At 63.8% G+C, this 24501-nt stretch overlaps 3 protein-coding genes across 5 annotated transcripts in view; 2 read left to right on the forward strand and 1 right to left on the reverse strand.

Moving 5' to 3' along the window:
- Positions 1-24501, forward strand: part of ZW10 (zw10 kinetochore protein) — a 227747-nt gene that overhangs the window by 120472 nt on the left and 82774 nt on the right. The window lies entirely within an intron of this gene.
- On the forward strand, positions 5288-10647 carry IL10RA (interleukin 10 receptor subunit alpha). Of its 3 annotated transcripts, none has more exons than XM_075521264.1 (7): positions 5288-5475; positions 6441-6561; positions 6687-6865; positions 7156-7322; positions 7659-7809; positions 7996-8120; positions 8253-10647. In XM_075521264.1, exons 1-7 carry the CDS (start codon positions 5412-5414, stop codon positions 9237-9239), a joined length of 1794 nt encoding a protein of 597 aa, XP_075377379.1. In that variant the 5' UTR covers positions 5288-5411; the 3' UTR covers positions 9240-10647. The 3 variants fall into 3 exon arrangements, with proteins under 3 accessions (XP_075377379.1, XP_075377380.1, XP_075377377.1); XM_075521265.1 differs by having other exon boundaries at positions 7659-7797; positions 8250-10647; XM_075521262.1 differs by having other exon boundaries at positions 5290-5475; positions 8250-10647.
- On the reverse strand, positions 10931-14632 carry SMIM35 (small integral membrane protein 35). The gene is made up of 5 exons (XM_075521416.1): positions 14542-14632; positions 14015-14200; positions 13688-13721; positions 13324-13453; positions 10931-10947 (listed from the first exon to the last, which is right to left on the reverse strand). The coding sequence occupies exons 1-4, from the start codon at positions 14630-14632 to the stop codon at positions 13348-13350; spliced, it is 417 nt and encodes a 138-aa protein (XP_075377531.1). The 3' UTR covers positions 10931-10947; positions 13324-13347.

Raw genomic sequence — 24501 nt, forward strand, 5'->3', positions numbered from 1 at the left:
CGTGCAAAATACCTGCCTCTGCTGCCCAGCGCCCCAGCCAGGCGCGGGGAGCAGTCTCCCCAGCTGTGGCCAAAGGTCTGGGAGCAGGTCAGGTCTGGCCCTGGGGCAGAGCGGCATCCCGGGCACTGGAGGCTGCTGCGGGCTCCTCGCCTCTCTCCCGGCTGCCTGCCCACCCAAGCCCCCGCCTTCGCTGCTGTGTGCCCGCCACACGCTCGCCTCGCCTCTCCTGCCCTGGCCAAGGGCTGCGAGCGCCAGCCGAGGATGGGAGAGGAGGGGATGCGCAGCCGCGTGCCAACCCCAGCAAAAACCCTCTCATGCCCCAGGTGACCGAGAAATCCAGAATGCCCTGTTTCAAGAGAAACGAAATGCCGTTTCCCTCTAGTTTCTCCAGAGGCTTTTTCGCTCCTTTGCTAATGGAGCGATGCTTTTGCATTGTGCAAGGAGAAAGCAGTGGTTTCCTGCTTCCTCTGTGGGCATGAGCTAGGAGATGCTTCGCTTAAGCCAGAACTCACGTTTGGGAGAAACAGGTGAAAATATCCAGACTAAAAGGAAAAAAGCCCAGCTCCATTGCGCGCTTTCTGGTGCCCAAACCCCGGACCCACGTCCCTCAGCGCCACGTGCCCTGCTCGCCCCAGCCCCTGGCTGCCGGAGGAGCAGCCGTGGGGCGGGTGAGCGAGGCTGGTGGGGAGCCTGTGCCTGCGTTCCTCGCTGGCCGGGGCTGCGCTGCGGGCTCTGCTCCGCACCGCACAGCAGAGAGGCAGGAAGGTTTCGCAGAGGCGCAGCCGGCGCTTCGTGTCACCCAGGCCGCTTCGGCCAGCATGTGGATGAGCAGCCTCTGGGATAAGAGGCCACTGCAAGGAACGGCCCTGCTCCCGCCTGCCCTGGAGGGCTGGCACTGGGCGGCGCGAGGGCAGCGCGTGGCTCGGCAGGGAGGAGGGCAACCTGTCCGATGGCCCGGTCCCGGGAGGCTCTGTCCGGCGGCGTGGTGCCTCCCGTGAGCCCCATCCCGACACTATTTTCCAGGCACATTTCTCCCGGCATTATTCATAGCATAAGTCCCTTATTCATCCAGCTCCACACCCACACCTGCTCATCAGAAGGGCAGGAGAGAAGCAGGGCCGTCCAAGCTTGGAAGAAACCTGCTTCAAAGCCCCCTTGATTTCAAGGCTGAAAATCCCGGGACGCGTCCTGCCGTCCCCTCCACCCTGCCCCAGGGCTCCCCATCCTGTCCCTCCCCAGGGGGCTCGGTTCCCACCCTTCTCCCGCACGCAGCCTGGGGCCAAACCCAGCCGGCCAGAGAGGGGGATCGGGGAGCTCGGAGGAGAAGACCGACACCTGGGTCCATCCCGATCTTGGTGTTTACTCCTGTTTTCTTCTGGCGAGGTCGTTGTCAAGCCCTTTGCCTGCCTCTTCAATGAGCCCACGCGGGGCCTCGCTGCCCCGGCAGGTCCAGCACACGCGCTTCAGTGCACAGGGCAAATGCTTCCCGTGGCAGTGGTCGGGAGGCAGGCCGTCTGCTCTGGGGTTCCCCTGCTTCCAGGGTGGCTTCTGAGCCACCCCTTGCTCTGCAGCACACTCCTCTTTAGTTTCCACATGCAGGACTAACGGCATTTTGTTTGCTTTTTGCAGCTCCCCCCTGCCTCTGAGGGCTCTGCCCTGCTGGGGTGCAGGGGTGGAGGGAGGCAAGGGCTGGCCAAGCAGCGAGCTGCATCCCCGGACAGCCTTGAGCTGGCCTTGCCCGCATGCCCGCGTGAGCTGCCACATCCTCGTCTGAAAAGAGATTCTCAGAAAGTAGCTCCAGGTGGCAGCTCCAGGAATGATTGCTTGCTGGTGTTTCTACAAAGCCGCCTACGGAAAGCAAGTTACAGAGAACCATATGTCTGGGCCTGACCCTGGCAACCTGATGTTAAATGTCATGCGTGAGCAACACCTCCGGGTGAAATCCTTGCACTTTCTTGATGGTAACCACTGCTACGAGCCCTGCTGCACCCTCCCGCCTTCCCACCAGCAAACGAGGTGCTAGCGGCACGCACAGCCGGAGCCGGCACCGCCAGCCCAGGAGAGCCCTGTGGCTCCTCCGCTCCCTGCTCCAACCTCCAGGCACGAGGGAATGAGGAAAGGGAGAGGATAACGCTGCTCTTCCAGGCGAGGTGCCTTCACCGCTTTGTCCCGCGGCAGGGCTGTGCCCGCGCAGAACCGGCCCTCCGGCCCCGGCCCGGGCCCTGTGCCGCACGGCGCAGCGTCGCTGCCCGAGCCTGCCAGCCCGGGGCCCTACGATCCCCCTGCCGCCCTGGGCACAGCTCCCCCATGTCCGCCGAGGTGGAGGGCAGGAGAAAGCAGAGAGCAGCCCCACCAGGCGTTCTCCAGGCTAGGTTTCTCTGCGGCGGTGCCACCCTGCCCGGCCGACACGGTGGCCCGCGAGGGGATATTTCAGGGTCAGGCGCGTCACCCCTGGGGCTCGGGGGCTGCCGGGAATCCCAGCCCCGCTCCAGCCTTGCCCGTGCCGAAGCTGTCGGCGTTGCTGAGGCTGCGGCAACCTCAGCCCCAGCCACAGAGCGGCAGCTCCAGGATGTGGGTGTCACGGGAGGGAGCAGCAGCCAGGAAGGTGGGATGACGGAGCCGAGGACGTGCTTTGCTGTGCAGCCCGCCCCGCAGACATGGGCAGCCCCTTTGCCGAGCGGGTGCCCAGGGCTAGTGGCTGGTAGGAAGGTCGTGGCGGGAGCCGGGCTCGGGGCCGGGGCCGGGGCCGGGGCGGCTGCAGCTCGCAGCCCTCGCTGCCCCTGAGAGGAGCTGCAGAGGCTCTGGGGAAAGACCTGCTGTGCGGTTCTGACTCAGGTGATTTCCAGGTTATTAAAAACATGGCTATTCCTAGTCAAAGATTAGTCAATTATTTTGAAGGTGAAAAGGAAACTCAGCAGCGTTCTCGAGGGCTGTTTTGACCCGTGAACTCAAAACCTCTCCTGCTGATACTGAAAACGTGGGGCTGCTCTTTTCTGGAACACCTTGGTTTTCATGCGGTGCTTCGGCTGGTCAGCGATGCCTGATGCAAAGCTGGCCTGTGGCTAGCGCCGGGTCCCCTGCCTGTGCTGGGGCTGCAGGGGCCGGGGGCTGCCTCAGCACAGCGCGTGGCCGCGGGACAGGGCTGCGCGCCAGGCAGGGCTGCTGCGCCCGCCTGCCTCGGGCTGGGGAGACGGGTCTGCCCTCCCTTCCCTGCCGGACAGCGGCTCCCTCCCGGGGCCCTGGCAGCAGAGCTGCCGGCAGCAGGGGCAGCACGGAGACACGAAGTCTGCAGCCTCAAGGATGCCGAGCAGCATTTCATAGGGGATGAGGGGAAAGCGCTGGCAAGACAGGGATCCTGGGCAGCACCTGCATGGCGAGCCGCGGAGCGGGCAGCCTGCGTGCGCCGCCTCGCTGGCCTGGCCCCGGCTCCTCCCGTGGCACCTGGCAGTGCCTGCACCCATGCAGCGGCTCGGGTGCCAGCGTGAGCATCGCGGGGTGGCTGCGGCGCTCACGATCTGAGCATTCAGCAGAACTGTCGTTTCTCCTCAGCCTGCTGCGTTTTCCCCTAAATTGCCGACCGTTTCTCCCAAGCCTCTGAACCACCTCACCCGCAGGACCAGCCCCCTGGTCTCTTTTCCACAAGGCTCCCTCCTTCCTCATTTTTGGTCCCTTTGCTTTTGGTTTTCGCTCCCTTACACGAAACACGAGCTGTGGCTTTGTGTGGGATGGGCTGTGCTTCATGTCAGGACTCCTAAATTCAGTGGCTGACAGATCTGACTCATGAGCTGATAGCAGAGTGACAGGACATCAGCTGGTCTCCCAAAGAGGGGAGAATGAAGTCAAGCCGGGGTGAAGGCAGGGAGGGGATCTGCTGCTGGAGCCGTCCTCCCCGGCCCGGCCCTATGGCTGGCCCTCAGTGGAGGAACAGCGGCTGGCGAGGGAGAGCCTCTCCCATCGCCGGGCACCCAGCACCGCCGCCCTGCATTCCCCGTGGCCCTGGCAGAGCGGGGCTGAAGCCTGCGCGTCCCTGGGTGCCATGAGAGCCAGGCACGCCACCGCGCTGTGCCCGAGGTCCTGCCACCAGGCACCGGAGGCCGGCTCGGCAACACCGCTGGACCCAGCCTGCAGCTGGTGAATTTGCTGGTGCTCTGGCAAGGCCGTGAGTTCGTGGAAGCTCGTGGGCTTTAGCCGGAAAGATGAGTCAGGGGACGGACTCTGTTTGGAGTCAGGGGAAAAAGCAGAAATCTCCCACTTTGGGCATTTAAGATGGCTCTTTGAGGAGCCACTTTGCTGTGGCAAAGGGACCCGAGGTCCTGTGCCTCTATGCCCGCCAAGCCAGGGACTGCTCTGAAGCTTTCTGAGGCTGTCCAGAGCGCTCTCAGTTTCTCTTGCTCTTTTTATCTGTGTCCTTTCCACTAATTCCCCAGTGGGAAATTCCTCTTCTTGAGACAAATCACTCCCCATCACATGAGGGCCCCTGGGTTTGTACAGGCCCCAGGAAAGCCCTCAAGCAAGCTCTGTTGTAATTCAGCCTGCCAGAAGGCGAAGCAGAGGCCTCGCGGTCCTCTGGGTGGTAGTTCAGTCCTAGCACCCGAGGCCAGCATCACCAGACAGGCAGGACGTCGCCGTGGGGCCAGAGCCCCGCGGCCACGCGCATCCCGGCCGTACCGGGGCCCCGGCTCTGGCTGACAGCGACTGGAGCCCCGGGGACAGCTTGCAGCCCCCTCCGCTGCGCCCGACTTCAGAGCTTGCGATGCCACCCACGCGCGTAGGTGTTTGCGGGAGGCGTAATAGCCCAGAGGTTGTCACTCGGCCCCAGGGATGGGGAAAGGCGAATTGCGGGCTGAAGCAGGAGGGTATGGGCTGAGCCCCAAGGAAGGGAAAGCGAGGACCCCCTCCGGGGGCTCCAGGGCTCCCCAGGGCTGGCTATGACCTGGCCGGCTGTAGCCGCTGGTAGGACAGGACATCGGCCCAAGGGGACTCTGCTGGGTGGGTGCTGTGCTCAGTAAAATCCCTGTGACGGGTCATCCTAGGTGCTAACGCTCGGCCCCTGTGCCGCGCTTTTAATATCTCATTTAATAACGAAGCACCAAAGGCAAACGCACGATTTACTCCTATTTTCCCTTTCTCAGCGATGTACCGTTTTGCTCAGAAAAGTCCGCAAAGCTCTTCCTTTAAGGCTGCTTGTAGGAAATGCCCAGCCTGGGCTGAGAGATTAGCTGTGGGTGAGTGGGAGGACAGTAAAAAAAAGTGGAAGTCGCCACACAGCTACTTTCCTCCCGCTGCGCTAACGCCTCCGAGACGTCACTGAGCCAGCCTCCAGGGGAAAAACAAGCGTTCAGCAGTCCGCCAGAGCAGAGCCCGGCACCCCGCTCGCCCAGCCCAGCGCCCGCAGAGGATGCTAAACCGGCATGGCCCCCTCCGCCACAGCCCTGGCACTGTGCGTGGCACTGCTCCTCGCCCGGCGGACGGACGGTGAGTCTCTCTTGCCCACGCCGCGCCGGTCTTCAGCTCCCCGCTTGCCGTGTCTGAGCCCCACGGCTCCCGGCAGGCTGCTCTGCTCCCCTCCACGCCCGAGATCCGGGGACCGGGCCGAGGGAAGGCAGGCAGGGCTGGCGGCGAGCAGAACTGCTGTGGTTTGGAGCTGCAGCTCAGACACCTTTGCTGGCTGGTCAGCGCGCGGGCTGGTGGTGCCCGCAGGCTCCTGCCTGCTTGGAGCAGGACTCGGCCGGGGCTCCGGGCTCGCCACTCGCCTTCCTTCGCTGTTGGGGAGCCTAAAGGCTGTGTCAGCCCTCGGGCACCGGCCTTGCTGATCTCCACCAGCGAGGCCCACGGTGCTTTCTATTGCGGTGAAACGCCCCGGTCGCTAGCGTGGTGCTCTGCTGACGGTCGTCCTCCCCAGGCAGCGGCGCGGCTTAGTGTTTGCTGGCAGACAGCGGCCGCTGAGGAAACCAGCACAGAAGGGGTGACGGATGTCACCTATTGACGCTTTGCTGCCAGGTGACAGGACTGAAATTCAGGCAGGAGGTGTGAAAAAGTCTGTTTCTTCCAGAGAGCAGATAAGCAAAACAGGAAAGCAGGACCCAAACAGCTGCTAGCGAACGGCAGGGGCGGTCAGGGATGCAAATACAGCAGGTTCCTTTCTTGGGCCAGAAAAAACCCAAGATCCTCTCGGCTGGGCTGAGCTGGGCTCTCCCCAGAAGAGAGAGGAAGGGAAAGAGGGGGACGAGCAAACGCTGAAACTTGGAAGTGGGACAGGCCTGGGCAAATCCTTGCGCTTTTCGGGCGGGTGGGTGGTCACCGCTGAACACAGGGGGTCAAGCTCCAGGCCAGCCGTGGAGGAAGCAATCGCAAGGAGCTTTGCCCAGCTGCTGTGGGCACCAGCAGGACGGGACGGGATGCTGTGCAACCTCGCCTAACGCTCGCCTTCGGTCCCGCAGGTGAGCAGCTGGCGAGCCCCACGCGCGTGCGCTTTGCCGCGGAGATAGCGCATCACCTGCTGCGGTGGGAGCCAGGACACAACCACCCCAGTGAGGTCCGCTACGAAGTGGAGCACAAAGTGTGAGTACAGCGACGGGGGTGCAAGGGGGTTCAGCCCCTGCCCGGGATCTGATACTGACAGCGGTGACAACCCAGTCCCTGGCACCTGCCCGCACTGCTCTCACCCCAGGCACTTCTCCCTGCAGCTACGGCACGAATTTCTCCTGGGCAGCCGTCCCAAACTGCATGAAGATCTCGGAGCGCTCCTGCGACCTCACGTACTACACCCTGGATCCTGCCCGGCGCTACTACGCACGGGTCAGGGCCGTGGCTGGAAACCACACATCCCCATGGCAAAGGACCAATGCTTTCTCCCCGCAAGAAGGTAGGTCGGGTGTCTGCCTCCACCCTGCGGCCGGGGGCAGGAGGCTTCGAGGACGGCAGAGGTCGGGGTGCCAAACTACCTGGGAAGAAATCTGGGACAGATGAGGGCAGGGGCGTCTCTCTCCGCACCTTCCTGGAGGGCAGCCGGGCTGCAGGATGGGATGGGACAAACCTAGGACAGGCGGCACCGGCTGCGAGGAACAGTCACAGCTCAGTCCACTGCTGCAAAGGCTCCTAGAGCTGCAAGCAGGAGAAAACCCTAACGTGCTCTTCCAACCGACTTGTTTCCAGCCAGCCTGCGCCTGTCAGGCCAGAGCCTCTCTGTGATGGGCAACACCATCCACGTGCGGCTGCAGCTGCTCCTCAGGGCGGGGAACCTCACCGTGAAATACGACGACATACAGAAGCACACGAGGCGATACTGGGTGTACGTCAGGAGGGCACAGGACAACCGGACGGTGAGATGAGTTGCTGGTCCCGTGCTGTCCCCATCTGTCACACGCAGTGCTGCTCAAGTTGAAAACCACATTTTTAAAGTACAGCCTTCTGTAAAACTTAATATCGAGCTTTCTCACAGCCACCGCATCGCAGAGAGATTTCTCTGCACGTTTTATTGCAGTAGGTTCCCCAACTCTTGTTGGGATTTTGGGTCTAGCCGCTGTTAGCTGTATTGCTAAGCACCCTGGGGACTTTCCCCCGGGGACAGTGGAGGGGGAGGGAGGAAAGCATGGGGCCCAGCACTCCTGCAGGAGCTGGGGGCTCTCAGGTACCAGCCCGCGCTCTGGTCCTTGCAGTACGAAGTGGTGCAGAACACCTCGGAGTTCAACATCAACAACCTCTTCTGGAACACGAAGTACTGCATCAGCGTGGAGCCCGACGTGGCCAGCCGGCAAGCCCGCACCACACGCACCGACGAGCAGTGCATCACCACCGGTGAGAGGAACAGTAAGTAGCAGGGGAGCCAGGGAATAGGGGGCCTTGCGGGTCGGGGATCCTCCTCGGCCTCCTGGCCCTGCAGGCGCGGGGGCCCGCGTCAGGGCAGCCGCTCTGTGCCCCCGCTGCAGGGCCTCCACGCTATGTGCGCCGAGGGCTCTGCCTTCCCCCCTCACCTGGGCACGTCCTGTCCCGCAGGGAGCGCAGAGCTTGTCCTGAACATCATCAGCTCCTCCTTCGTCACCCTGTTGCTCTTGGGCCTCCTGGGGGCTCTGCTGGTGTGCACCTACGTAAAGAAAACCGTGAGGCCGCCGTCCGTCCTGGTAAGGCAGCCGGGCACGCGGCACCCTTTGCGGCCGGCGCGAGGGTGCGGGCTTGGGTAGCTGTTGGGAGAGGGAGGCAACCGGCAGGGATGAAGCACGGCTCACTCCCCTCTTTTCTCTCCCTCCCAGAAGTCTTTCATAAAGCAGAGCTCACTCTGGGTGGAGCAGGAGCCCTCACCCTCGGGCAGCCTGGACGCAGACCCTGTCCAGCAGCTGTTCCTGGGCCAGAAGGAGCCCCAGCGGGACGGCGGCCCCGACGGCAGCACCGGCACAGCCCGGCTGCCCCCGGAGAAGGGCTGGAGGCTCCCAGCGTGGCCCGAGGACCCGGTGCGCCTGCTGGGGCCGGGGCCCACGGCGAGCGGAGACAGCAGCTGCACCAGCACCGACAGCGGCATTTGCCTGCACGCCTCCTCCTCCGAACTGAGCTGCTCCTCAGGGCCCGAGCCCCAGGGCTACAAGCGGCAGCTGCCCGCTGGCGACGACAGTGGCGTGAGCTGGGAGAGCACCTGCCCTCACCCCACGGGCTCCTCCGGCAGCAGGATTGCCGGCGCCGCAGAGGCCCCGCAGCCCCGTGGAGGGGAGCTCAGCCTCTCCCCCGCCGCCAGCCAGGACAGCCAGCAAGACGTGGAGTTCCGCGGGTACCTGCGGCAGTCCAAGGGCTCGGTGGAGCCAAGGCCGGACCCAGCCAAGGGGGTGCCCTTTTCGGGCTGGGCAGGATCCCCGCAGGGCCCGGCCAGCACTGACATCGTGCTGGATGTAGAGCGCTCCGAGCTGGCTGTGGCCAAAGGGTATTTGAAGCAGTCTTCTCCCGAGCATCCCCGCAGCCATGCACAGGACCTTGCTCCATGGGGGGCCCCTCGGGAGCCCGCTGCCTGGGACTTTTCCAGCCAGGTGGAGCCCCGAGCCCCCGCTCTGCTGAGCTATGAGGTTCCGGGTGCTCCCTTGGCCTCCAAAGCCAGCCCTGAGCTCCTGAAAGCTCCCTTCGACCTGAGCGTCTTCAACACTGACCTCCTGGGGACGCTGCCCCTCATCTCCAGCCTCAGCACCAACGAGTGGCTCACGCTGCAAATCAACCCCCTGAGCCTGCTCAGCGGGGACAGCAAGGACAGCCGCCTGTGAGCCGGCCCCGTGCTGGGGAGCGGGTGCCCGCCAGCCCCGCACACTGACCCAACTACCTCTTCTAGCCACTGCCCGTGGGGAGCAGCTACTCCAATAAGCTACCACCCACCCCTGAATGTTAATGCATCAAACTGAGCGGTGCCCCGGCCGAGACTCGCCCGAGAAGCACCAGCTTAGCTACTTCTGGGGCTGCTTTGGCACTGGTACCGCCGTGGCCAGCCCCCAGCGCGCCCTGCACCTTGCCTCCAGCCGGTCTCCAGGGTAAAGCTCACGAGACACGGGGACGGGCTGCACTGGAGGGGCTCGCCCCCCGCCTCTGACCACCAAGCCCAAGGATACACACCAGGACGTTTCCAAGGGGCGATCCTGCCTTGTCTGCCCTCCCCAGCAGCCCAGCGCAGGCCACGCAGCCCCCGGGCTCAGGGTCACCCTCGGGGCCGGGGCCAGCCCTGCGCTTCCCCTCCCCACTTTCCCCGTCCCCAGGCGAGCGCCAGGCTCCTCCAGCTAGCGTCCGTTCCGCCGATGCCGTCCAAGCCTTTCACCACACCGGTTCCGAAAGCGAAGAGCAGCCTGACGTCAGCCATCCTGCTGCTGGGAGCACGGAGCTCCCACCCTGGCTGGCCCGACCTGCAGGGAGCAAGGGGCTTTCCTGACCCTACAGAGACCCTTCAGCATTCAGCCCCTGCGGCAGAGACCTGGGGCGCTGGCCACCTCCGACGGGGTGTGGGACGCGCGCAGCCGCTGCCGTACGAGCCCAGCGTGAGCCAGGGCAGCCCTGCCCACACTGTGGTCCTCGTTCTGCAACTATTGCATATAGACATTATTTATTCTATTTAATTTGTAAATACAGAAAGGATGTGGTGTTATTTATTTGGTCCATTCATCTGTACATCCTCTGCTAAGGTCAAGCTGCACTTTCCATTTTCAGATACGGGCTTTCCCCTGCAACAAGGGGCAACATGCCTTTGTCTCACATGGGGAAGAGCATTTCCACGACAACTGGAAAAAAAGGAGAACAAAGCCAGCCCACTGAGAGCTTTACACTCATCTGAGGGTAGTTGTCCCAGGCGAGTGTCGTGTTGTGTTGTGGGAGCATGCACCGGAGGCAGCAGGGAAAAGGACCTGGGCATCCTGCACTGATTTCACAGGGTCCCGCAGAGCAGCAGCTCGGGGACCACGCACCAGGGAAGGGCAGGAGCGCTCCAGGGCAGAGCGGAACAAGTCGAAACCAGGGGGTGGGGGAATAGTTTCTGTCGGAATGGAAACAAGCACGAGATGGGAACGACTTATCGTCGGCTACATTTGACTACTGCCAGGTCACTGGAGAGTTTTTCCAAAAGTCACTTAGTTTCCAAGAATCTTCACAGTGGGATAGTCCCATTAAAACCGTTGGTGGAAACCCAGACTGGGGAGTACTTTTTTCAAGTGAAAACATGAATCACTGCAGCCAGGAGAAGGGTTGCTGATGCATTGCTACATTTCCTTCTGTTATGTCTGACATTGCTCTACTTGCACTTAAGACACGCTCCCCACGTCATGCAGAGGGCCCGGCTGCTAGCCGGGGTGGCCGCCCCGCTGCAGCAGCACCATCAATGCCAGCCACGTGCCTGCTGCCGGACGTCCTCCTGCCTTTCCATTTCCACCATCTCTGCTGCCTTGGGGTATTTTGGGGGTTGGGTTTTTTTTGCTTTCTTTTTTTTAACTTCCTCTGAAAAACAGAGTCATCAAAACTAAGCGTGATTTTTTTTTTTTTTTCTCTTCTTCTTTTAAGTGCTCCTGACGTCAAGCTCTGCGGCCGGACCGCGCGATGCCGGCTGCTGCTGGTTCCTGCTCGCCATGAAAGGCTCCAGCTGGCAGCGTCCAGGGGCAGCACCCGGGGCCGAGAGAGGCAGCATCCCCCCCCACCCCCCCCAAGCTGCAGGGCTCTCCTTTCAGTGAAACTCAGATGAGTTTACCAGAAAGCCACAGACCACACGCTTTGGCTTCGATAGCCGAGAGCACAGACGGTCCCTCTGACTCTCCGGAAATCCCAGATCCTCACGTTTTCCTGAATTAAGTCACAGCCTAACACAGAGGACGTTCGGCTCTGACTGCTCCTGCAAACGGCCCTCCTCCTCCCGCTGCTCCTTGCAGCAGGGACCACCGCACCTCAGCCACCCCAGCACCTCAGCCACCCTGGCAGCGAGGGGCTGCACCCGTGCAAACACCTTTCCTCCCCTGGCACTAGCCCATGCAAGTGTTTCCAACGCGTTTCCAACAGGGCTGCAAAGCCCCCGGCGTTGCACAAACCCTGCGCAGAGCAGCACAGTGGGCACGGGGAAGGAGAAGGGAGGGGGAAGGCAGAGGGGGTCTGCCCAGGAGGGCTGCAGGTGTCCATCTGTCCCACCGCAGGCCGGCGTATAGCGCAAGAGGCGAGTGCCCAGGTTGCTCAGGCTTTGCACGGGCTGGCGTTTCTTAGGCAGCGGTCTCCCTCCCCAGGCAGGGTGCTGGGGGTGTGGGGGGGGGCACGGCCCTTTCACCCGCCCTAGCTGCCTGCTGAGCCACCCCACGCTCAGGGCGTCGTGCACAGGAAGGCAGCGTGAAGAAGCCACGGAGCCTGAGCTCCCGGCCCCCAGGCAGGCTTCCCCGGCCACCCCGCCCCAGCCCAGCCCCTTTCCCAGCCCCGGCGATGCCCCAGCCTCTGCTTGCAGCCGGCCGCCAGCACGCTTGCAAGCCAGGGTGCAGACTGGGGCCCTCTGCGTCGTTCTCGCCGGTTTCCCTACAAACGGCCACGCGGCCTCCCGCGCTTCTCTTCCTTTTGCTTCTGAGAAAACAGTTTGCAAAGAAACGGGCCAAGCCCCCCCGCCTTGCCAGCGCCCACCTGCCGGGCAGGGGCCCTCTCCGAGGGCCGCAGCGCGCTTGGCCAGGGCCGCTCTTGTGCTCCAGGCACTTCCACAGCCAGTTGCTCTGCCGAGGTGGAAGGCAGCTGGCACAAGAAAGCCCACAGGGGCTTTTTTCCGAGATGTTTGCTTGCACTACCAGTGCAGATGACAAATTTCCACATTGGTCCAGATATTTGACGGAGGAGGGAAGTCTGAAGCAGTCTCATTTCCTTAACGGCATTTTCCCCTATTGCACAAAACCAGCCATCCAGTTCTGTGGCTCATTGCCATCCTTTTTAGCTGGTTCCCCACCGTCCCCCTGCCTGTGGGAGTTCACCAACAGCCTGGCCCGAGGTCTCCTGGGCACGCAGCTGGCCGGTCCCGAGGGCTGGGGTGTCTCTGAGCCATGGGGAAGGCGGCTTTTCTCTCCGGGACGCGTGCTGAGGAAGCCTGGGATAAGGCAGCTCCCTCTTCCTCCATCTCAAGCAAGGGGAGGCTGCGCCAGTGCACCGGCACGGGGATGGCAGCTGGCCCCAGGCACCTTCCCACACTGCCCATGGCCACGGAGGGCCAGCCAGAGAAATGCAGCTGTGGGGAGCAGATGGAGAAGCTCTTTTAAAAACAGAAACTGCACCGTTACAATTTCAGTAGAAATTCAGCACGCTCAAGGGCTGTTTTTTGAAGAAGCAACAACAGAGGAATTCCCCCGTGGCTGGTTTTGGTTGCTCTTTCTGTGGCTGCTGGAAGGTGGGCGTGAGGCAGCACGGGGAAGCGGCGCAGGGAGCACACGGGCTCCAGCCCCAGCCCAGAGCTGCCTTCACCCCCGGCCACGTGCCCAGTCCCAGGCCGAGGACAGCGGGGCACAGGGAAGGAAATGCAAACCAAAGCCTGCGTGGGGGGAACCAAGCCAGAGCCCAGGGAAAGCCCCTGATGCCCCACAGGCGCGGGGAGGACTTTTGCAGGAAAATCTTTGGGACTATCCCAGGGAAAGCTGTGATGACCAGGGGCTACGAGGAGGCACGGAGGCTCTGCGGCACAGGACTCTCGCCCAGAGCCTGGGCTCCCCGCAGCGGCACCCGCTGCTGCGGCCGCTCCGAGCGCTGGCTGCTGCCAGGCGCCGCAGGGCAGCGGCACAGTGCCGCTGTGGGCTGTGCTGGGGGGCGCACGCGGCCGGGCACTCGCTCACCCGTCAGCGGGCAAGGAGGAGCAGGGTGACGTCTTACCTGCGCACCAGCCCGGCTCCCGCCTCACGGCCCCCGGTCGTGGAAAGGCACGTAGCCGCTCGCCGCCCCGCTCAGCGAGCCGCTGACGCTGAACGGCGGCACCAGCTCCACCGCCACCGACCCCCGCCCACTGCAGGGAAGGCAGAGATGTCAGCGAGCTGCCTGCCCACCTCCAGCCCCTGCCGGCCCGCGGGCTGGGGGCCGTCCCCAGACGGCCGGTGCTCCCCAGGGCGTCTGTCCCGGGGAGGCAGTGCCTGCAAACAGCAGAGCTCAGCGGGTTTGGGACTGGCAAGGGTTTGCGACGCCTCAGCACCGTGCGAAGGAGCACCCAGCCCGCCCCAGGTCCCCGCGCGGCCTCACTCACCAGGTGTGGTACAGGTTGAAGACGAAGTTGGGCCCTGGGGAGGCGGGAAGGAGAGGTGTCAGCCACGTGGTGCCATGAACGTGCCACGTGCAGCGGTGCGGGGACGGGCAGGACGGTCAGCCGCACCGGGACATCACTGTGCTTCCCCCTCCTCGGCCTCTGCGTGCCCCCGGCTTGCCCCAGAGCCACCCCGCACACGCGTTTCCCCAGCCCCCCAGGGACCAGCAAGTGTCAGGCGTGCTCCCCGCGTCCCGGGCCCTGCAGCCCTTTTCTTTTGAGCCCTCCCTGCCCTGCTGCTGCCTGTCCCCCTGCTCTGCCCGTACTCACGGCGCCAGCACCGGCCGCTCTGGTACCACCGGACGAAGGTGTAGCCAAAAAGCACCAGGATCAGCAAAGCCAGCCCGACACCCAAGACGACCCCGAGCGCGTTGATGGGCTCTTGCCCTGTAAAGCAGGGGGAGAAGGGGCTCTGCAGACAAATGCCTCCGGGAGGCTGGGGGTTCCGATCACGCCCTGGGGGGGAGGACAGCTGTGGGGCTGGGATACCTCCCTCCACCCTATGGTGGGGAGGGACTCGGCTCTGCCAGGTTGTTGAGCTTTGTGGCACGGAGATTTTTGCTACCCCCAAAGCCCCGTGCTGGAGACTTGTGATCTTGGTCACATAGCCACCGCTTCTGCTGTCCCCAGGTGAGCTGGCGGGCAGGATGGTGACCTGGGAAGGGAGCCCAGAGGGGAGTGTGGGTGACCCGCTGCCCTCAGCCTAAACAGGCAGGGAAGGGCTGTAAACAGGAGCCCATGTTCCCTGTAAGCAGGATCCCCTGCTAGTCCCGCTCCCGGCCCTGCCGGGAGCTCACCAAGACCCCAGGCAGCTTTCGGCCATGCCCAGGGCCCATCACATTGTGCCGGGGGCAGGGAGCTGGCCACCCTGACGAAGCCTGGTCCCATGCACACTCTTCTGGGGTCAAGCACCTTTCTTGGCTGCACAGGAAGCGATCGGTGATCAGCAGGATTTAGCCGTGCAATTTAGCTGTAATTTTGGCAGCAAAAGCGCAGGCAGAGCAGGGAGGTAGCAGAGTAGGGCTGGAGCCGAGGAGACACTCGCTGGCTGTCACCTCCCGCAGCCGGGGTGTCCTGCGGCACTGGTGCGTCTTGCCGGCCGTGCCCCAGCAGCACCCGGCTGAGCGGAGAAGAGCAGCAAGGTGCCAGAGCTGTGGCACCGGCGCCGGCTCTCCCAGCGCTCCCACAGCCGCGCGGTACCATGGCCCGGTCTGTCCCCGCAGCCGTCCCTGCACAGCCGCGCAGACCCATTTCTGGACAGGCAGTTCCCTCTAGAGGATGCATTTGTCAGGGCGAGCGGCCTCCCGCTGCCGGCACCGGGCTGGGACGGGACGAGGATGGGGCCGTGCAGGACCTCTGCGGGGGCTCTGCACCCCCTCCATCCCTCCCGCCCACACCGCAGGGTCTGGCAAAGCCCAGCGCCAGCCAACGCTCCCGGCGTTGTCAAGGGGACGCCGAGGTGCCCAGGCACAGCACGGCCGACTGGCAGCCATTTCTCTGCCGACAACAGGCTGCACGCTGCACAGAGCAAATCTCATGCGACGTACAGCGCGGGGCTGCAAATCGCACCTCTCCAGCTGCTGCCGGCTCCTGCTCTCCCAAACCCCTGCGCGAATGCCATCCCGGACCCTTCTCCGCTGTCACAGCGGGCTCCAGCGTGAGCCCATCTCACAGGCAGCACCGCCTCTTGCACGCCCGCCTGCACACCAGCATCCCCTCAGGGCCTCCCCGACCAGTAAGCTGCCCAGTCAGTCCCAGTGTGGCCCATTTCCAAAACACAGGTGGGGTGGCGGTGGGCACAGCTCTGGGGGCTGCTGGGGCTGCTGTGCCCAGGAGGGCACAGCAGGGTTTGGCCACTGCCCTGGCGCACGGTCAGCCCCGCAGCGCTCCCCTGCCCGTGCAGAGGGCTCGGGGCAAGCATCCGGCGCAGAGACAGGGTGCTGTGCCTTACAGCATCAGGAGGGAGAAGGCAGCGGAAAAGGATGACCTAACAGCAGCTAAATTTAGACAGATGCCGGTGGAGTGAGAACATTTCCCCTGTGGTCACAGTGTTTACATAGCGAGCAAGGCCCCAGGTCATCCTGCAACCCGCAGCACTCGCTCTACCTGATCGGATCCGGCAAACGCTTGGGGAGCTGCAGAGCGTCGCGCCGCCAGCTCCCAGGTTGCACAGCAGACGAGCAGGACCAGCCTGCCCTTCCCTCCTGCTGGGCCCGCACGGCAGGGCTCAGGAGCCCAGCGTACGTGGGCAGCAAACGCACCCTGCTTCTGCTGGGGCAGGGGTGAGCTGGGAGCCCCGGGCCCCGGGCCCCGGCACGGGTGAGGTCAGGGAGTCTGCCGCAGGAGTGACTCACGCGGCAGGAGCCGCGGGACAGGAGGAGCACGGCGCAATAGCCTCCCTGAATCAGCCGGCTGCCGAAACTGCCCTCTCCCCACGCCTGCCGCCGGTGGGAGGATGACGGCTTCGTGCCCGGCCCCGGCCCCATGCCACGCATGGGAGGCGCTTCCTGCCCCGACACCCTCGGGACCAGACGCCCTCGCGTCCCAGCGAGACGCCTCCCAGCAGCACTGCTCAGGACAGAGCCACAGCAGGAGCCAAGCCCCGAGCCCCAGCTCCACAGCCAGCAGAGGGGCGGGGAAGGTTACCAAGCCACTACCTGGACAATAAAACCACCCCATCTCTGCTCCATAAAGGGAGAAGAATGCCACCTACTCACCTGCCCGGGCGTCCATCTCCTGGCGTCCAGCACCGTGCCGCCGGAGCTGCTCACGGCTAGCCCAGGCTGGGAGCTGCTGCAGCAGAGCCTGGTGCGCACCGGAGCCCGGCACGTCCCGCCCGTCCCCTCCTCTCCGGGTGACACAGCCGCCTCGTGCCGGGTACCGCTCCTCGCCTGCCGGTTCAACTGGTTCCCAGGAGAGAAAGCAGAGGAGCTTCGGCAGACACCGCTCCTCCCGCGACGGATAGCACGTCGCCCGTGCCGCAGCCCGGCCAGGGCTCCCCGCCCGCACAGGGCAGGCACGAAGCCTGCCCATGCAGGCAGCTCTGCCCTCCCGCTGCTGGCAGGGAGCACCCTGGCTGAGGCTGAACTGGTAGCGCTGGGAGCCCGAGGGGCAGGGACGCCCCGGACACAGGGGTGTCCAGCCCTGGCAAGGCGCCGGAGCGGCTGTCCTCTGACTGCCACCTCCTGGCAAAGAGCAGCAGCCGGGAGGGGGACAGGGTCCCACAACGAGCCTGGCCTTGGGCGTCTGGGGATGCCCACAAAGGTTAAGGCCCTGCGCAGGGCGAGGGCGGCCACAGGGAGGGCAGGACCCAGGGTGACAGGGCGTCCCCCACCCGCTGCCCCCGGTTGCAGACACCTCCCAGTGCGATGCACTTACGGCTGTATTCGATCATCTTCTCAAAGCCCCAGGCCGCAGGGTTAGGTGGCAATCACCGCCTGCTTGCAGAAAGAGGGGGAAACCATCTCCCATGGCTGCAGGTAGAAGGTAGCAAACAGGGATAACCATCAACAGCTTGGAAACCGGGCAGCCAGGGGCAAAATCCCTCCCCCCCGGAAACCTCCTCTTTGTGCACGCTTTGCCAGGCACAGCCTCCGACTATGCCGTGCCCCTGCGCAAGCGGCCGGGCAGGAGCCAAGCCCCCGAGCAGCCCTCCCCAGGAACGAGCATCTCAGCCCCAAGACCCGCAGGCGATGCCTGGGACACACGGAGACACTGGCCGGGGAAGGGCGGGATGCAGAGGATGCAGAGGGGATGGTGCACATTGCAGACCCCGAGGTCCTGCCAGTGCCCGGCTCGGACAGAGAGGCTGGGACTGCTCCTTGCCAGGCAGCGGAGAGAAAAGGGACAGGGCGCACGTCCATGTGGCTCAGAGAGGCTGGCAGCTGCGCAGAGCCCCGGGCAGCCCTGCCTGGCCCCTGCCGGATCCTAGACGGAGCCAGGGTGCCCGGAAGCCTGCGTCACGCCAGGGCTCTGTGCGCAAGAGGCCAGGAAAGGGTGACGGGCTGGAAACACAGCCGCACTCCAGGAAGCAAAGCCCCGAAAGCGCGCGGAGCTGTGACATAACATCTGCAAACCTCAGCTGCTTCCTCAAAGCCTTCGCTTAACCTCAAAGGAGGAAGAGCCGCTCCCCGCCATGCCACCTCCCACCCCGCAGATGCTCCCGGGCTGCTCTCCCTTCCACGGCAGCGGGGCCAGGCCCAGCCGTGGGGCGTGTGGGGCTGGCACTGGGATGCGCTGGGAAGGCAGCCCACGCCTCGAGGGGGTCTCTGTGGCACGGCACAGGGCTGCAGCTGCGCAGGTGGTGCTGGATGCATGGGCCTGAGCTCGCTCCAGAGCCTCTGCCCGATCCCTGCTGGCCGAGCAGCACCCACCTCTTGAGCTGCTTTTGCTTTTAAGCCACAGTTTGTTCCCTGACAAGGGACAGGCGTGCCCAGACTGGAGAGGAGAGCTCGCTCCAGCATGCTGCATCTCACGCTGCATCAGGTGCCCACATTTGCCTGTGCTGCAGCAGCCAGGACCTACTGTGGCACGCCAGGGACGCAAGCTCTCTGCCCAGCTCCCCGCTGCTGTGCGCAGCCCCTTAAGCCAGTTTGCAAGCTGAAAGCTCCTGCAGTAGCACTGGGCGCCCTCCTGCCCAAAGGACCTCCTCCTGGACCTGCCAGCTGCTGCTGCCCACCCTCCAGCCCGTGGCCTCTGGGCGTCGCATAGACCACGGGGGCAGGAGCCGAGACTGCAGCCTGCCGAGGTCCCCACACCTCCCAAGGGGGCTGGATCCTCACCAGTGAGCGTGAGGAGGGTGTCCCTTACCTGCAGAGCCACGTGCAGATGCCAGGATCCCTGGTCAGGCTAGCGGGTTATGCTGCCCGCTCTCCCCAGAGCGGGCAGGGTCCCTGCTGCGGCCGGGGCGAGCTGGCGCAGCGACGGCACGGCTCCCTGGCCGAGGAGCTGCAGGTCTGGGACGCTCCGCAGTCTCCCCGCCGGCACAGTGCACGCACCTGGCAGAAGCAGCTCTCCCCAGCCGTTGGGAAAGCTTGATTACAAAAGGAGAGAGAGGGTAATTAGCTGCTTGGCAAATCCTGCACACCCACCACTTCCAGCGTGAGTCTGCACAAGGCCAGGCTTTCCAGCCAGCTGCCAGCAGGGCCGACCGCAGCCTGCAGACTCCCTGACCCCAGCCCACCCCTGGCACTGGCCTTCGCCCAGCTGCAGCAAGCGGCTCCCGCACACCTAAACCTAAATGCCCATCCCGCCCAGCAGTGCTGCCAGCAGCGGGCTAAAGCAAGCCACTCTTTGTCCCAGAGCAATTATTCCTGGATGGGTAGCCCAGCCTTGGGTCAGACGTGCACAGCTCCACCAGCAGCCTCAGGACCTGCCTACAGGCACAGCGCTTCCCCAAAACAGGGCGCGGGGGCTGTAAGAGCCCCTCTCCCCACCCACCCCTGCCAGCCCCACCTTGGGCAACATCGCTGAGCTCAACCAACACAGGGCAGCTGCTCTGCAAAGGAAGGGGGGGCCGAGGGAGAAGGGCACGGCCATTTTGCACCACGGTGCCCCACTGGCCGATCCAGCCTCGGCCCTGAGCCCAGCACATCCACACGGACAGCAGGCCTCCGTAAATCTCCACAAACAGCCCAGGAGCATCCCAGCCGTGTAGGAAGCGGCAGTCGGCATGCCTGCAGTGCTGCTGTACCCCAGCAGGGACAAAAGCCGGGGAGCAAGAGAGGGGTTTGCCCCAGAGGGCAGGTAAGGAGGTCTGGAGGGGCCACGCTCAAACCTCTGCCCTGCCGGCTTGTCGGGGCGCCTGCTGTTAGAGTCGCTGGGCAGGGGCTGGGCACCCCGCTCCCACCGGGGAGCAACGCCTTCATACAGCCTGCCCAGGACTCCAGCTACTCCTGCCCAGCCGGACACCTGCCCGCACCCCCAGCCTGCACGACACCCCAGAGGCAGCCCGCCACGGGCACCCGCTCGCTTTCCTTTCCACTTCACGCCGGTGCTGCCAGGAGCACCTCCCAGCCGCAAACTCGGGCTGCACAGGGACACACAGACCGAGTGACCCGAGAGGCAGGAGCATATAATGGCCTGGTAACCTCATGCGTAAACTCTTCTCCTTTCCTCCTCCACCTACTAAAACCTCTGTTTAAAAACAACCCGGTGCAACGCGGAAGAGACAGACAAAGAGCGGGACGGCTGTGGTTCCTCTTATCATCGGGAGAGGAGCAGGAAAAATCCGGCTCTGTCAGTCAGTTCACTCCTGATAAGCCATTTTGGGACAGCAGCTCTGCAGGTGAGTCACCCTCCGGTGGCAGATGCTCAGGAGATTATTGCAGGTGATGGTGCTGCTGATAGACCGGTGTTATATTACACTACAAATCATAATTCCTGTTTCACAACTCCTCTTGTGGGTTTTAAGGAGCGCTTGGGCGGTCCTGCCCCAGTGTTAGTACAGCGCGGGCAGAGCAGCCCAGGCACAGGGGTGGCAGAAGCATCGCCGGCCCGGGCTCCCTGGGCATCGGGGCACCCCCAGCCTCCCTGTGTCCCACACTGGAGGACATTTGCCGGGTTCCTGCAGGCAGAAGACCACGTCAGAGCTGAACGAACATGGTGAGTTACCGACAGCTTTGCCCACCGCTCCGCCCCCTCCCTGCACATCAGCCCCCAGCCCCTCGCCCCGGGAGCGGGCAGCCGGCGCCCCGCACACCCCGCCGCTGGCAGCGCTCGCGGCCCAGGTCTGCCAGGAGCGGTCTCCTGGCGATGGGGCAGCCCAGGCTCAAAAGAGCTGCTGCTCCCTGGCCCATAGCCCCTCCAGCATCCAGGCAGGGAATGATTTTCCCCATCTCTCTCAACACCCCACCGTGGCTGTTGGACACGGTGCTTGGCTATCCCCACGAGCTCTCGCTCCCACATATCTCTGTGGCTTGCCTTGCCCCTCTCCCAGACCGGGAAGCAGACAAGTAAGGCAGTGTGTCTCACAAGTCTGCTCGCCAAGGGGAACGTGCCCTTCTGGAGCATCTTATCCCCCCCCGAGAAGGGGCTGGTTCTTCGGCGATGCCTGGGCAAGAGCGCAGCGCTCCTGCCCCCCAGTGCAGCTCCCACTGTGGGACTGCCAGTCCCCCTGCTCAGACAGGGGACACGCTTGGCTCAGCTTCCTGCAGTGCCTTTTGCAAGCAAAGCCATGGCCACCAAACCCCAGCCTGGCATGCAATCCCTCCCTAGGAGGAAAAGGCTTCCTTAACAGAGGGCAGCCACGCATGGCCCAGCTTGCTGGGCACCGTAAAACCCTCCACCAGCGATACACTGGGACATCGTTCCCTCCGGAGCAGGGAACTCGTCCCCCTGCATGGCAGCAATGCCTACACACCCCCATGGGTTAAATGCCCCGCAGCCAAGGAATTAGCCCCGTACCCGAACACCCTGCACCCTTTGAAGCTGGGTTTCGCGTAGGAACGTCCCACTTCCCCTCATTCAGGAGCAGCCGGCACAGCTACTCGGTGCACCACAAAGCCTTTCAGCCACGCACTGCGGAGGGCAAACGGCACGAGTCCGACGGCACCCCAGCTGCCCAAGCCTGCTCGTGTGTGGCGCGGGTGCAGAAGTTCATCGGGAGCCCGTGGCTCGTGGGCTGGCATTTGCACAGCCGGAGTGCGGACTGGCCGCAGTGGCATTAACGTGCGTCCAGAGAATATGGCAAGGGAGCTCAATTAGTTACAGTAGCCTTCAGTTCTCCGGGAAATCATGTGCTTCCAGTCCACGCAGGAGCTGGCAGAGCTCTTGCCTTGCTTTGAATTTAACCAGTGCAGCTCTTGCTTGTAGCGTGGTTTTGAGAGCAAGTGGGCAGCGGTGGAGAGGCAGCCCCTGGGGCAGCTCAAAGCTTTGAATCTGTTTGAAACAGAGGAGGCTCATGGACTGAAGAAAATGGGGGGGGGGGGGAAACAACCAAAAATCAACAACAGGCAATACCTTCTCTGTGCGGGAAGGTGGCCAGCACCACAGCATCATCCCTCCCACCTGCATCCACACCAGACCTGCACGGGGTAGTCAGAAAGGAGCCCGACACCAGACGACACGATGGGCACAAGCGCGGGCAGCTTGCGGGCACGGGGGGGGCAGCTGCGGGGCCCCTCAGCCGCAGAGCCCCGGCCGTGCCGCGCAGCCTGGAGGAGCCGTCGCAGCCAGGGCCCCGGGACCGTTCCCGCAGGGAACCGTTAGGATCCCATTATGCAGGTCATGCCCGGCCCAGGCCCACGGTGACACAAGAGGTCAGCAGGAGGAAGGACTGGCCCCACGTGCCCTCGGCTGGCTGCGTAGGTGGCGTTTGGGAGCAAGCCGAGCTGGCGTTACAAAACTCCCAGGGCTCCTGCAGGCACCGAGTGCCTCAGAGAAGAGGCCCAGGGAAGGGCAGCCGAGTGGGGCACTCGGTCCAGGAGGCACGCTCCCCTTCCCACCCTGCCCTCCTGCTCCCAGCAGGTCCCTGACTCCCGGCCCCCAGGAGCCGGGCTCCGTGCCCCCAGGAGCTGATCGGGAGCAGGGACTCCCCGGTAGCACTGCAGTGCCCTCCCGGGAGCCAAAGAGACCGAGGGGCTGCGCAGAGCCCGTCCAGGGGCTGGGCGCTCGCCGTGACTTGCCCGTGCTCGGCATCGGTGCCAGGCGAGCCCGGCCGTTTGGAGAAAAGCCCCTGGCATTTCCTCAAAAGAGCCAGACGGCTGCGCGCTGGGGCACAGCCGCACGCCCGTGGCCCTGCCAGCACCGGGCAGGATCGGGTCCTCCCCTGCACACGTCACTTCTCGTTCCTGGGCCGGGCAGCGGCCGAAACTGGCGGTCCAAGCCACGCAGCAGGGCCGTGATGGGGACGCAACATTTCCTGGCTGGGCGAGGGGCAGCAGTGGCTGGGCTAGCAGCACATTCAATCAAGCTATCTTTACGTGTTAGCCCATAAATAATCGCTTGGCACTTGCCTGTAAAATCCCGCTGGTAGAGCCTTTGAGCATGGCTAAACGTGCCCAAACAGGGTGACCCAGAGAGGGAGGGCTCCACCGCTCCCTCCCACCAGCCTCGGGCTGGAGCAGGGCCCCTTCGCAGCCTTAGGGCATCCCTCCTCTCACTGCACCGCTCTTCAAAGCCCCAGCCTCCGAGCCCTGAGATGGCACAGGGGCCTGTGCTCTCATTTGAGACAACAAATGCAACCATCTCCGGCCCTCTGCTGCCCAGGGAAAGGTGTGCTGCCCCTGAAGCTCAGCAGCCAAATAAGCAAAGGCTTCTAAGCCCCCAAATCTCCTGAATCGTGCTCCTGGATCTGTGGGTTTATTGCAGTACCCATTGCTCATGCTGGGTACAGGCCCTGCAAAAAACCTCAACAAATCTTACCTGTCGTGGTAGAGTCCGGAAGCAACAGCAAAGGAAAAGGGCTGGAAGCACATTCGAGGTAAAAGCAAGCGTGCCGCTTTCCACCGCCTCGGCAGGGCAGGAGCACACTTTCAAACCGCAAGCTGCCAGAAAGCAGCTCTCAGCAGCGTGGCACAAGCACGGCTGCAAAACAGGGCAACAGAAACATACGGTGTCCACCTGAAACCCCCCCAAAGGGGCTCTGGTCTTTGCCCAGCACCAACCCACGCACCGAGGACCGGGGCGGCTCCTGCAGCAACAGCTGGCTGGCGCAGCTCGGGGGGCCTTTCCTACCGCAGTCGGGCATCTCTCTTATGAGAACCTATTACGGGAAAATAATTTTGAAGAGATCAGGTGGGATCAATGCCTTACTCATCGCTTGCTCCAGCGCCGACTGCTACCCGGGCTGTGTTTACCGTGTGCCCTAGCAGCGGCACAGCCCTCCCTCCCCGCCCTGAGAGCACTTGTTCCCGCGGGCCAGGCTGGTTTCTCCAGTGGCTCCGTCAGTCTGTCGGGGAGGGCCCGGGCTGTGCCCCTCGGTTTCTGACCCCGGGCTGGGTCACCCAAAGAATATAACCCTCATCGTGACACGTCTGGGCGGCACAGCCCTGCAGGCATGTGTATTTTGACTCAGGGTTTCGTGGCACATCAGAAAGTGCCTCTTTCATAATTCCTATCCCTTTTTAAGCCTCTGGTGCATTAACGACAGTAACTCTGCAACGTGCATAGCCAGTTACTGGAATTGCACAGGTGGTGTCCACAGGAACAACACAGCCAGCGACCGCGGGCGAGGGCAGAGCCAAGCGTTGCCGCACCAGGACGTGCCACCCCATCCCCAGCAGCTCTAAAGCAGCCTCAGCTGCAGGCTGGGGCAGTTTCCCTGCTAATCCTCCCGGAGGGCCTCGAGCGAGCCAAAGAGACGGCAGCCTCTGTGCCTGCCCAGGCTTAGCTGATCCTTGCTTTCTCCGGGCTGCCCTCCCGGGGGTGGCTGATCACGTTAGCTGGGCGCTTGGCCGGGGAATGGCCACAGGGCCAGCTAGCCACGCTGCTATAGACGCTTCCCACCTGCCAACTGCTCTTCGGCTGAAGTTTCAGCTCAGTAACTGGTTTTCCCCTCTGGTTTGCAGGATTTAGCCTCCGAGCAGCTGAATGGCGGAGGTAATACCCACAGGAGCCGGGGGCGTGGGCGCTGCCAGGCTGGGCCTGGCGACGCAGGGCCACGCTCCTCTGCGTTGCAGGTCCCAGCACAAGACACAAAGCCTCCACGGCGCTGGAGTCCTTCAAGCGGATCGGCATGCCCGTCCTGGCAGCAGTGCTCGGCCTCGCCTGCCTGGCTACGGTCGGGTTCCTGGGTACGACTCCTGCTCTCCTCTCCC

The sequence above is a fragment of the Mycteria americana genome, chromosome 19 (genome assembly GCF_035582795.1).
Source record: "Mycteria americana isolate JAX WOST 10 ecotype Jacksonville Zoo and Gardens chromosome 19, USCA_MyAme_1.0, whole genome shotgun sequence".
NCBI lineage: Eukaryota > Metazoa > Chordata > Aves > Ciconiiformes > Ciconiidae > Mycteria > Mycteria americana.

Bases quoted from the DNA above. Each gene is read 5' to 3' on its own strand.
- IL10RA (XM_075521262.1), top strand. From the start codon at position 5,412: ATGGCCCCCTCCGCCACAGCCCTGGCACTGTGCGTGGCACTGCTCCTC. The intron at 5,476-6,440 runs GTGAGTCTCTCT...TCGGTCCCGCAG, and splicing joins CCTCGCCCGGCGGACGGACG to GTGAGCAGCTGGCGAGCCCC. The intron at 7,810-7,995 runs GTAAGTAGCAGG...CCTGTCCCGCAG, and splicing joins CACCACCGGTGAGAGGAACA to GGAGCGCAGAGCTTGTCCTG.
- SMIM35 (XM_075521416.1), bottom strand. From the start codon at position 14,632: ATGGGACCAGGCTTCGTCAGGGTGGCCAGCTCCCTGCCCCCGGCACAA. The intron at 14,201-14,541 runs GTGAGCTCCCGG...CCTCCCCCCCAG, and splicing joins GAAAGCTGCCTGGGGTCTTG to GGCGTGATCGGAACCCCCAG. The intron at 13,454-13,687 runs GTGAGTGAGGCC...CCTTCCCTGCAG, and splicing joins TTCAACCTGTACCACACCTG to TGGGCGGGGGTCGGTGGCGG.